Source organism: Salminus brasiliensis, chromosome 2 (genome assembly GCF_030463535.1).
Source record: "Salminus brasiliensis chromosome 2, fSalBra1.hap2, whole genome shotgun sequence".
NCBI lineage: Eukaryota > Metazoa > Chordata > Actinopteri > Characiformes > Bryconidae > Salminus > Salminus brasiliensis.
Genome location: NC_132879.1, coordinates 29361971 through 29372844, shown reverse-complemented (window position 1 = coordinate 29372844; position 10874 = coordinate 29361971). Strand labels below are relative to the sequence as shown.

The 10874-nt window shown below is 42.1% G+C and overlaps 1 protein-coding gene across 1 annotated transcript in view; it reads right to left on the bottom strand.

The window, feature by feature from the left end:
* Window positions 1-753: 753 nt before the first annotated feature.
* The window catches only part of slc25a22a (solute carrier family 25 member 22a), a 32123-nt gene continuing 22002 nt past the window's right edge, over window positions 754-10874 (bottom strand). Inside the window, exons 7-11 of the mRNA XM_072672330.1 lie at window positions 10297-10357; window positions 9678-9825; window positions 9437-9591; window positions 8084-8159; window positions 754-7231 (exon numbers count right to left, since the gene is read on the bottom strand). Coding sequence (XP_072528431.1) covers window positions 7078-7231; window positions 8084-8159; window positions 9437-9591; window positions 9678-9825; window positions 10297-10357 — 594 coding nt within the window. The 3' untranslated portion in view covers window positions 754-7077. The remainder of the gene's footprint in view (window positions 7232-8083; window positions 8160-9436; window positions 9592-9677; window positions 9826-10296; window positions 10358-10874) is intronic.

The following is a 10874-nucleotide window of genomic DNA, read 5'->3' as shown; positions in this document are numbered from 1 at the left end:
GTGGGCTTGTATTGAGTGCTATTAGTAGTAAACAGTAGCCTGAGATGGAGCTCCGTATAATGACATAGTTCTGCTGGAGTGTGTTACACCAGTCAATATGAAACCTGACCATGAAACAATAGCCTCTTGTAACCTGTGTTACTCTTCGTGGTGTAGGTGCATGCATGTGTGTGTGTGTCTCTGTTTCCTTTCCACACAGAGTACAATGACTAATAATTATTGTTAATCACTGCAATCAAGTGACATTTCCAGTAGCTACAGCTACATGCATCTTCTAAAACCTACACTGGTCCCTAAAGTTGGTCCCAAAAGTAGTGATATTGCACATTTTCATAAGCTACAGCTACAGGCATCTTCTAGAACCCACACATTTTCATAAGCTACAGCTACAGGCATCTTCTAGAACCCACACCAGTGGTCCGACCTAGGGGCCCCATGCTCTGCACCTGAGCTTGTCAAAGTTTACTTTAGTTAGTAAGTTGAAACAGCTGTGTCAGATGAGAGAATGCACAAAACAATGTGCCGGGTGTGGGACCTCATCTAGAGCTGTTTTGTGTAAGGTGTGCTTCCCATCCCCTGATGACGTTTACAGCCTCCGTCCTAAAGGATAATACTCTGTAGTGCTCAAGCGACATCTGGTGGACGGTCAGGAGACAACACTCCAAGAGCAATGACCTTGAAAAGCCTGCATGTATTTTTTTTATTTTATTTTATTATTATTATTATTTTTAATGCAAGCACAAGTAGACAGGGGCATCTTAATCATTTCTTTTTTATTGAACAACAATCTGTGACAAGGAATGCAACATTTGGACTGTCTTCACGTTTTGCAGGGTAAACAAAGACTAAGACGACTGCAATATTTCAGATTCATAGCTTTCACACTCAAGTGTTTTCACACACATCTCCCCATCATAGAGAGACATGAACTTCAAGAAGAGGGATGTTGGACTTTGTGTGTGTGTGTATGTATGTGTGTGTATGTGTTTTAAAGTGCTTCACTGAACTGTTCCTCTTGGAGGAAGAGAACGAAGGCGCTATAAGTTGTGGGGGATCCACGGCCTACAATAGAGTCAGTAAGAGCTGCGCTATATTTCTATATTTCTATATGTATATAGTATAGTGTTGCAGATATGTGAGGGCTGCTAGGTACTGTGTTTGTTTGTCTTCTCTTTATTGCATATAGATTAAGCTGGTTATCATATATTCTATAAATATTACTCTCAACAGACATGACATCTAAACTACTGGAAGAGAAAACCTTTCCTATCTCTCAACATTGGTCATAGTATTCAAAGGTACATTCTCTGGCTTGTCATTTAAAACATTTACAAGAAGTAAGCAATACATTAATATTCATGTACGATTGTGTCGCAGTGAGCAAAAGACAACACACTACAGTAATCTAGTTATTTCTGTACAGACTAAATCAACGACGGCCTGTACGTTCCCAAGGTGGCTATCAGAGTGCATGTGTGTGGTGCTGTAGTGTGTAGTGCCGTGGTTGTGCCTGACCGTTCTTTGTGCTTGTTGCTTCATTTCGATTGTAAATAGTAATGTGATGTTATTTTTTGGTGTTTATGCCTCTGTATCCTTTGCCTCTCTGTTCCAGACAAAGGGAGGGCAGATAGTGAGATAGTGAGGGGGGGCAGACAATTCAGCATTACTATCACAAAAAAAGGAAAAAGGGAGGAAAAGAAATGCATTACACAGTCACACACCACCGCACATGCGTATAAACACGTGCGCGCACATTCACACACCACCATACACAACCCCGTACAATACACCACCATTTTCCACATTACAGTCAAAGTTCACAGCTGATAAAACAATCGGACACAGTCACAATTAGAAATAGCACAATTTAAACACGGAAACAGCGTGATAACAGGAAATAAAGCCAACGATAACAGAAAAACAAAAAGCCGAATCACAATGAATCAAACAAACAAACAAACAAACAAAAAAGCACTGGGAATGTGCAGAGAAGAAACCGAGAACACAGCTGGGAGAAGAAGCGAAACGCAAATGTGGAGAGCAAGGGCACGGTCACGAAGTCATCAGAGCAAGACCTGTCATGTCTTTAATACTGGTTTAAAACCCAGAAGAGTGAGGAAACACATGCCAAAAGCTCAGCGAAAAGGACGCAGATGTAAACAGTCCCTTTTTTGTCCCATGAAGACGGTGTCTATCGCCCCAACGTTCCAGCTGTTTACACTTTAGGAAATCTGACCCAGGAACTGTAAGATAAATAAATAAGCATGTGGTGTAATAAAAGAGCAAGAGCTGATTCTCAAGTAATGAGGTCGGGGAAAAAAAGGCAAGGGTACCCAACCCTGGAGATCCCTGTTTCTAGAGATCTTCCTCCCTGGAGAATTCACTCTTAAAAATAAAGTCATCGAGAAATGCCATAGAAGAACCACTGCTTGTAATAGACCCTGTTCACACCTGGTATCTGGAGTGTATCCTGATTAGATTGAAGTCACATGCGTTTACACTGGGTAGTCAAAAGGTTAGTCTGACTAAAATCTGATTGCTGTGAGGGACAGAATATGCAAATTCTCTCGTTGTGCTGCAATTATTACTGGTGTTTCAGTTTTACTGGGAGGGGTTTTGATTGCCGAATGCACCTTGGAGAGACAGATGTGTTTACACTGCTGTAACATGTGGCTCGGATCACCTCCTGATGTGGTTTGAATGATCTGATCTGTATCTAGTTTCATGTTTAAGTTCTTTACCAACTTTTTATTACGTTATTCCACTCACGAAGGTGGTTCTTCTATGGCACAGCTCAGAGAACCATTTGAAGCACCTTTATCTTTAAGAGTGATGAGTTTACTTCCAGTATCATTAAGAAGAGAACCTTTTTTAAATGGATGAGATGTGCTAAATTACGACTAAAGCTAAACTCTGCAGGGTAGCAGATCAGCAAGAACCAGGGTTGGGCTCTCCTGTCTTAGAGGATTTTCAATACCGATCATGGAGACCTCACACTACCAACATTTTTGTGCGTTCCCTTCTCTAGCACACCTGTTTCAACTCATTAAGAAATCACGAGCTGGTGCAGGTGCCCAAACAGATGTAGCTAATGCTAGCACGATGTTGAGTAATGTCAGCTGGCCATAAATCAAAGCTAGCTAACTTTGGGGAATCAGGTCCATGTAAACAGACTTCTGCTTTCCAATGTTTCTGCAGCAAAAAAACTCGGCTTCAGATGGCTTTTTCCTGTCGATCTAAAAGCACGCTGGCGCTAATCGGCTAATCTCTAGAGAGGTAGGCTGGCAGCAGGCCTCGGGAGCGAGGATGGTTGGAGCAGAGATTTGGTCAAGGTTTTGTTTGGCAGTTATGAAATAGGAGGCTCTCGCCAAGCCAGAAGGTCCCAGTGCCTCGTTTAAGCTACAGATGCAGATATCTACATATATATATATATGTGTATGCCTTCTCTATCTCAGACAAGCCTCTGTGCAGACACCCTAATGCTAATGCTAATGCATCCCATTGGTCAGCACTTATTCTAACCTACAGGAGGGCTTTTTCACCTTGGATTCCTGTCCTGAGAGACTGTGCAGTATGGGTGAGAGTAGAAAGGAATACAGTTCCACAGAGGAAGTCTGGTACTTTCATAAGGAGACCACAGACAGTTCTGTTTCACAGACATCAGTCTGAAGCGCCAAAGGTGGCAGTACCACCTTGCGAACTTTAGATCGCTTAAATAGTGCCCTCGGACTTAGTGTTCCTGGATTAAAATGCCACTGAAATACAAACCAGAGCATGAGGAGGGGGGAGGTAAGTGTGCAAAATAAGCTGTCATATACAGAACAAACCCAAAATCATAACATAAGAAAATAAAATTAAAGCAAAATTCATATAATTTGCAAATGTACAACATACAGCAATCGACAGTGAACATACAGAGACACCAATAAAACAACTGATACAAATATATAGATATATGTAGTATATACTATATATAGTATATAGTAGTAAGGAATCTTGATAAATACGCTTTCACTCTTGACAGATCAGAGAGAGTGTCTTGAAACATCACTCCACATGTGCTTTTGCCCTTTCACTACACAGCCTCGATAAGAGAGCAGGTGACTGGGGGCATCACAATTCTTCAAAGTCACCTTCATCTCTCGCCAGCCAATGACGCCGCCACGACCCACCAAATGTGTGCACTGCATCGTGGGAGGCTTAGATATGAAAACAAAATAAAAAAGGATAAACGCAAAGGCAATTAATGAGCACGATCAGTACTTCATTGATCCGTCATCGATTAGGAAGAGCTACCAACAATCATCTTTTGCATTTATTTGGCTTTCAAGAAGTACAGACTTGCTTCTGCCATCTGTCAGCTGTAGTGCAGCGACACTGATCTGAATGGCAGTTCTCTGTAGCTGCAGTTCAGTGTGTGGACACTGGGGAAGAGGGGAACAGACTCCATCCTGTCTTCCTTTTCTATATCAGAGGTTCTCAATGCAGTCCTCAGGGACCTCCTGCCAGCTCCAAACACACCTCAGCCAGGCCACTGAGGCTGTAGAATGCCGCCGACTTGGCTCAGGTGTGTTGAGAAATGGAACCTGTACAGCCGAGGGTCCCTCAGCAGTGGATTCAAACCCCCTGCTCTATAGCACCACCTTCTAAAGCTTCAGTCAGAAATAAGCTGAAGCAGTGCCACATTCACCCCCCCAGGTGGCTCTGCTATTATTTGAAATCCTTTGTTGCTGCAGCATTTTAAAACTGGCATGAAAGTGACTCCTGACTGGGCTTTAAACCACTGCCAACAGCCATTGCTGATATTAACAGCGTAAAGATAAGGTTAGTGTACTTACAAGCTTAAAAGCTTGCACTGTGGGCTTCTTGATGTTTGATTAAAAGGAGCAATAAGTAGCAGTTTCCATTTTAAAAATCCAAAGGAAAAGTCTTAGAGATTAGACACTTTTGCCACTGTGTCACTCAGTGACGCAAAAGGGTTGGCTCAGCATGCCGCAGCAGCATCCTTCTACAGGCTTTTGTCTCTTGCTCACAAAGCCTGCTAGCAGCAACTGGATGTACTGCAATACGACTTCCCAAGAATAAACGTGCTTCACAAGAATTGCCAACTCATGAGGACGGGTCTGCTGGCAACGCAAGCGAGGATGGCTTCCCAAACATGCTTTTTTCTCACTCATTCTGGATGGGGTGTCTTTGTGTCAGCATGGGGAAAAACAATGCCAGGATTAGGTTTATCTGTACTGGAAATTCTCCAGTAATCAAAACTGATCCGGGTGCACCCCTGGTCAAAATGTCTGTTACTGTGAACAGTTAGAGAAGGTGAACTGATCTCCAAAAGGCATGAAATTAAAGATGAAACATTCTTTGTTAACACGAGTAGTGTATTATTTTTGTTTTTAACCATTTTAAATGATAAATGTTTGGAGATTTAAGATTTTAAAATTCGAACTCTTGCCCTAATTAGCTTGTTTACAGTCATTGCTATGGCTTGTTCACAATTATCATTAGAAAAGGCAAATTTGAAAGCCTTATAAATATTGTGACCCCTTAAACCTTCCAACTGTCCAAATAATCATCAGCCATGAGCTCCTCTAGGCAGCTGCATTTCACTAGCAGAGGGGAGAATAGAGTTAATTAAATATCAGCAAATCCTGGAAGCAAACATCAACATCACAACGAAAGCTAAAGATGACTATCCACAATGGGCTACCTCAAGAGTCGCAAGGTGAAGGCTTTGCAACGACCCTCACAGTCCCCTAACCTAAACAGCGTTTATCATCTGTGGCTAGACCTTAAAAGAGCAGTGCAGCAAGGCAGCTCAAGAATCTCACAGAACTAGAAGCCTTTCACAAGGAAGAACACACTACTTCAAAAAGCTGTCATAGCTGACAAAGGATGTGTTAGGTACTGACCATGCAGGGCTCCCAACGTTTGCTTCAGGCCCAGATGGAAATAAAAAAAGGTAATCTTGCTCAAAATCTTAGTATAAGCAGACAGTCATCTTTAATTTTAGGCCTTTTAGAAATCAGGTCATCTTCTGCTCCAACTGACATTTTCATAAGGGGTGCCCAAACTTTTGAACACCACTGTAGTTCGTCTCAGAGAATTAAATCTGGAGCCAAGGCAATGCACCCAGATCTGGATAAACAGCAGTAGGGGGGGGCAGCACTATAACAACTGGAAACTCTTACTTACTGCTTCTTCAAATGATCTATAAACGAACATAACGCACCCAGGCATGGTCTGCTTTCATGTTCTTGGAACAGTACTCCTCTCCATGATATGTCATGTATAATTGAGTATCTGCACACAGATCAAAAGCTGTGGCTGTAGCTGGTATCAGTCCTGTGTGAAGTGCTCACAGCTCTAACCATCTAACCAGACACTGAACTCAGTGTGCGAGTGTGTTTCCCCAGACCTGCAGTCAGGCTGGGACTGTAAACAGCTTTCGCATCACACACCAACCCGCAAGCACACACAAAAAACACTGCCTCCTGGTCATTCATGGCCGAAAAGACATTCTGACTGGGCATGTGAAAATTCACATCTCAGATAAATAATATTAGGAGACGAACACAAAATAATCCAGTTCTGACGTTTTTGAAAACTACCAAATCCATTTGACAGTTTAAACCATACCTAACAAACTCATCGTTTTCAGATTGTCACTGACACTGTGATCGCCATCAGTCAACTGGCCAATAAATATCTCAAGAGTCAAAAAGGATTTCCATAAACCGCATAATCCATCGCTAAAACTACAATATGTTCAATTAAAAACATCATGAATGAGAACCCTTTTTCTGTGGCCTAGAGTCTCAGCTGAGGACCCTCTGAATCTCCTCTCAACTCCATATGATCACCACATTCATATAGGAATACACACCCACTTTAACAAAACCCCCTCACACACACGCACGCACACACACACACATACAAACAAAAACACCTAATGTAGTCTCCACATCACTTGGTCCTCCAGGTGACACGGGCAGCTGGGATGTGGAGATGGGAAGGGGACGAGGTCTGACCGGTGCAGCGTGTGTGGATGGGAAGGCAGAAAGCGGAGCTGATTGGTTAGTTGTTCCGCTTGGGCAAGAAGCTGAGGATGAATTCACCCACGCCCAGGAAGTAGACCACCTGGGCGATGCCGAAGAGCGGAGCAATGACGAGAGCACGACAGTACGCCCCCTTCAGGAAAGCACCAGGACCCTCTTTCCGCAGAATCTTCCTGCAGAGCCAGAGGAAAAGGTCAGTTTAGAGAAGTCCACCATTATCATCTCTATGGTTCATGGCCTTGTTAAATGGGTCGTCATATACAAGGAGAACATCCTGTATTGTTTAAAAAATTATAAAATATGTATATGGACCCAAAAAAGGTTCCACTATTGTTCCATTTTTCAATACTGAATAGAACCTTTTTTGCTTAGTGTGTACTGTAGAAAACTTCACATCAGTGGTTTGAAATCATTGTAAAGTTGTCTAGGTTGTTGGTGGATGCTATGGTGTTGTTAGGTGGTTGCTATGATGTTACAAGATGGTTGCTATGGTGTTGCTAAGTGGTTTCCATGTTGTTGTTAAATGGCTGCTATGGTCGCTAGGTGGTATTTTAGTATGAGCAGTGAGTCATTTTTAATTTTAGGCCTTTTAGAAATCAGGTAATCTTTTGCTCCAATGGACATTTTGACAAGGGGTGCCCAAACTTTTGAACACCACTGTAGTTTGTAATAATCCAGTTCTGATGTTTTTGAAAACTCCTACCAAATCATGTTGTTGTTAAATGGCTGCTGTGATTGCTAGGTGGTTCCTGACAGTTAGCTATTTTGCTATGGTACCCCAGGTGGTTGCTATGGTGTTGCTAAGTGGTTGATATAGAGCTGCTTAGGTGTTGCTGGTAAAATAACCAATTTTCAATACTGTATAGTTTGGAATCTCATCTTCAGTGGTTTGAAATTATTTGTATGTTTTGCAAGTTTTTTTGACCAAGTTCTTGGTGGATACTATCGTGTTGCTATGTGGTTGCTAAGATGTTACTAGGTGTTTCTATCAGTACCCAATGAGTGAGAGGAAGAAATTAAGTCACCTGATACAGTCAGTTACTCCGCTGTATGTGTCCTCCTCACTGCCGCGTGTTAGCGACTGCAACCTGGTTTTTATCACTGTAACACACACACACACACACACACACACATACAGTACCTCATGTACAGGTATACACAGCACACAGTGTAAATACTGTCACATGCTTAAATGTTTAAGTGCTGCCTACTGGAATTATCTTACACTGGTCCAGATTGTAGTGCTGCCCACTACCTAGATTATATAGCCCTGTCCGGCCCACTTTATTCCTGCACTGTTCCTGGACTGTCCTGCTGTGTTGTGTCAAAAGCTAATGTACTACCAATCCTGGCCTGCTCTCCTGCGGCTAGCTTTCTCAAAACTAAACGCAGATTCATTTTTCACGGTAGAAAAAAAACTATTTCTGAGAAGCTCTTAGAAGCAATAATACAATATTTTTTTGTCTGTAATTATTATGTGTATGTTATTACACATTCCTGATCAAAATCTAAAATTTGTAACCCCTTAAAGCAGCAAGTCTTATTACACACTAAGCTGTATTATTCAGTAACTACAGGGTCTTCTGTACAAACTGGAGGGGCTAGTCTTTGGTAATTTTAATAACACTTCGGCTCACATAGGCTGTTTAAGGGGTTAAATATTAATGAAAATAATTATGCAATTCTGTTCATTAATACAATCACCATTTGTTCCTTTTTTTCATTTTTTAAAATAATCTTGACATTTTTATATTGTGTAAACATTTCAAAAGAATTTATGTTCATTCAAGGCTTCTTTCCTTCTCCAGTAAAATGATCATTATGGAAAAATGATATTTTTGCAGGTCAGGCTTTCTCTTTAAATAACTGATATTTCAGTTTTTATTCAGTAGGCAACCTCTAGCCATTCCATTAAAACAAGGGTGCCCAATCATGTTCCTGGTGGTCTAGAATCAGGCAGAATGTATCTCCAAATCTAACATGCCCAATCTAGGCAAAGAAGGCCACCTTCTGGGTCATCTCAATATTAGAGCCAGGGATGTTGGATCTTTTCTCTGCAGCAAGGTAGATCCTCAGGAGCAGCACTGAGAACCCCAGACTTACAAAATCACAAAACAGCAAGCAGTGTAGAGTATTAAAGGGTGTGAGCTCAGCCAAAATGCAGCTCAACCAGAGTAAGACCACTGTTTTCTTTGGTTGTAGGGGTGAAACCTCTTTTCACACATAACACTGAGCATTAAAAAGCGCATAGAATAATATACGCCTGGCACTATACTGTTATATATTTTAGTCATTCCTGCACTACACACTCCTGGACATTTCCTATCCCAGACCCTGAACTGCCCTGAACTTCTTGTCCTTTACCCTCTTGCACTCACCATCTACAGGGTTGACGGCCACTGCGGCCGTGCTGCCAGCAACACAGCCTGATATAAAGGAGACGTAAAACGGAGCAGGACCGTCTGCTCCCTTCTTTCCCAGGTTATTCAGATTAGCAAACAGAGGGAAGTAGATGATTGAGAAAGGAACATCCCTGGAGATTGACAGACAATAAGAGAGAATGTGAGCTAACAATAAAGTCGTCAATTCAGCAAAACCTGAGTATAATGATTACAGTACCTGAGCAGTGTGGCTCCAAGCCCTTTGTAGAGTCCGGCGATGCCTTTTTCCCTCAGCAGGTCTCGTGTGAGCTGCATGGCAGTGGGGCTCTTCATTTCCACTGGACCCCCAGGAGCCACAGTCTGCGGCATCAGCTTCCTCTGAGCAGCTGTGAACACAGACATACATACCATTAGCTCCAAAGATCTACTGATGGGTGCACTCTCATAACCACACTACACTTTCATAGAGGCTATTGAAACTGCCTTAGCAGTGGTAACGTCTGAATAAGCAAAAGTAATCGTCACAATTGTTGTTAAACATCTGACCTGTCATTTCCATAATGATGAAATGAACGGAATAAGGCGGCTTCCACAGCGGTTGTTGTAATTACATCATTAGTGAGCTCATGCTGATTCATAGCACTGGCTAAAGTACTTCCATCAGTTCTATTATAACCTTACTAAAGCAGACCCCTAACATTTACAACAGCTGAAAAAAGCTGCTATATGTGATGCTGGACACATGAGGGCAGTGTTTTATAATTCACAGTTCACCCCCCCCCCCCCCCCCCCCCCCCTCCTGTCCTCCTCTTACTCACTCTTTTACCCTGTCTGACTTTTTCTTATAGGTCTCTCACCAATTCTCCCTGCGTCTTGCAGCTGGATTTTCAGCATCTCCATCGGTGTTGTAACAATGACCTGTCAATTACACACACACACACACACACACACACACACAGCGAAAGAAAAATCATTTAATGTTAGATAGGGAAAGAAAGAAGCATTACATCTCAGATACTGAACAATTTAAATGACAGGAAGAGCACCAAATTAAACATCATGGCTTTAAAAACTGAGAACATTTGCATAGTAATATATAGGTTTAAATGTTTAAATTGGTTGGTGTGGCTCAGCAGATAAAACCACTAGCTGCCAGTGAGCTATTACACCATGTGGCAGACTGGGGTTTGATTCCAAACTGTGCTACACCAATAAGAGCCATTGGGCAAAACTCCTAACACTACATCGGCCCACCTCTGTAATATGAGTAACCATGTAAGTCGCTGTGGATAAGAGCGTTAGCTAAATGCCATAAATGTAGATGTAAAGTGCACCCATTGCTGATGCAGACGTGCAAATGTGCAATCAAATCTTCACAGCAATGCTCCAAGATCCAGTAAAAAGCCTTTCATGGACAGTAGAGATAGTTACTCCA